The 1801-nt window shown below is 60.3% G+C and overlaps 1 protein-coding gene across 1 annotated transcript in view; it reads left to right on the plus strand.

Moving 5' to 3' along the window:
* Positions 1-1801, plus strand: part of fbxl5 (F-box and leucine-rich repeat protein 5) — a 13471-nt gene that overhangs the window by 6503 nt on the left and 5167 nt on the right. Inside the window, exons 5-6 of the mRNA XM_048619941.1 lie at positions 313-495; positions 1523-1639. Coding sequence (XP_048475898.1) covers positions 313-495; positions 1523-1639 — 300 coding nt within the window. The remainder of the gene's footprint in view (positions 1-312; positions 496-1522; positions 1640-1801) is intronic.

Genomic DNA, 1801 nt, shown 5'->3' on the forward strand with positions numbered 1-1801 from the left:
GGAGGGGGTGACAGAGATAGGGAGGGGGTGTAGGGACTGGAGGAGGTGACGGAGATAGGGAGGGGGTGTAGGGGCTGGAGGGGGTGACGGAGATAGGGAGGGGGTGTAGGGGGCTGGAGGAGGTGACAGAGATGGGGAGGGGTGCGATTATTGAGCAATCGTCAAGAGAAAACCTGCTTTTTCCACAAGGACGGGTCCCCCTTTGTCATGAGGTGGGGAGCTGAAGCAACGGGATATTGTACAATATCCTGTCTCTCCCGCTCTGTCTGCTTGTTGTTTCTCACTCGGTGTTTCCCTTTCTCCTCCCTCCAGAGTCGGAGCCCCCAGCCAACAACACCCACATCTCCCAGCTGCCCCCTGAGGTGCTGCTGAAAATCTTCGCCTACCTGAACCCTCTCGACTTGTGCCGCTCGCGCCAAGTCAACACCCGCTGGTCCCGGCTGGCAGGGACCGGTGCCCTCTGGAGACATCTTTACCCCATCAGCTGGGCCAGAGGTGGGTTCACGCAAAGGACGCACTATTCTGGGTCAGTGTTGGAGAGTCGGTGCTGTCGGAGGTTCTGCGCCGAGGGAGCGGCGCCGTCGGAGGGTCAGCACCGAGGGGAGCGGGCGCCGTCAGAGGGTCAGCGCTGAGGGAGCGGGAGCGGGCGCTGTCGGAGGGTCAGCGCTGAGGGAGCAGGCGTCGTCAAAGGGTCAACTTTGAGGGTTTTTGCGGCTGGTGATGGTTGGGTGAGGTTACAGACAAAACGAAGGCTAAGGGTGAGTCAGTGCACGACTGGCTAGGAATTGGGGTAGGGATGGGGCTCGGGAGGAGGTGACGGGGCAAGGTTTACGGTTGATGGATCGGACCAAGGAATGGCGCGATGTGTTTGGACCGATGATTGCAGCCCCTCGCGCTGCTCTGCGATGCCTTCCCTGGACACGCATCCTGCAAACCTGCAGCAGTGGGGGGACATCCGGCTGGTGTCTCTCTGCGCTGCCCTCTCCATCGGGTCTGGTAGCCTGGCGAGAGCCAGCGTTGTGTGTCACCGTCCTGTCCCTTTCATCAATGGTCCCTCGCAGAGTCTGTTCCACTGTCAGGGTGAGTGTGTCCGAACCTGTACAGACGGATGGGGCGACTGCAGGCTCTGGGCCAGGAGGCGGGTCACGGGAAGGGCTAGGTGCGGCGTTGGTGTGGCATCATGCCCGGCTCCAAAGTCCTCGACGCCTTCCTGGTCTCTCCTCCTCCGCTTTCAGATGGTCTCGATCTAGTCGTTCCCAAGTGTCTGTGGGAATTCTGCACTTTGCCAGCGAGGGTATCCCTGTAGCTATCCCGCCTGGATGGCCCACCCGCTGTTTCGGAGCTGGTGGGGGCAGAGCGCCCGCTTGGGGAGTCTCAGTTGGTCAATGTGGCGATGTCGAGGACGCCGATGTCGGTGTGTCTTTCTTCCCAGCGGATTTGCAGGCTCTCGCACGGGCAGCGCAGGCCGTACTGTGGCCACATTGGAGGCTGGGAGCGATCTCACTGTCCTCTCCCTCACCAGGTGATTGGTACAATGGGCCTCCTTGCAGTGTCAGCCTGGCACCAGAGTATCCCTGCGACACAGGGGTAGAGGATCAGTCCCAGGGATGGGATGAGGACGCCGATATTGATGAATCAGGTGAGCGACAGCACTGAATCCTTCCAGCTTTTATACCCATGGACATCCATCGTCCCACGTCAAACACTCGCAGGGACAGGGGGTTAGATACAGAGTAAAGCTCCCTCTACACTGTCCCCCATCAAACACTCCCAGGGACAGGGACAGCACGGGGTTAGATAC

Source organism: Rhincodon typus, chromosome 44 (assembly GCF_021869965.1).
Source record: "Rhincodon typus isolate 14 chromosome 44, sRhiTyp1.1, whole genome shotgun sequence".
Taxonomy (NCBI): domain Eukaryota; kingdom Metazoa; phylum Chordata; class Chondrichthyes; order Orectolobiformes; family Rhincodontidae; genus Rhincodon; species Rhincodon typus.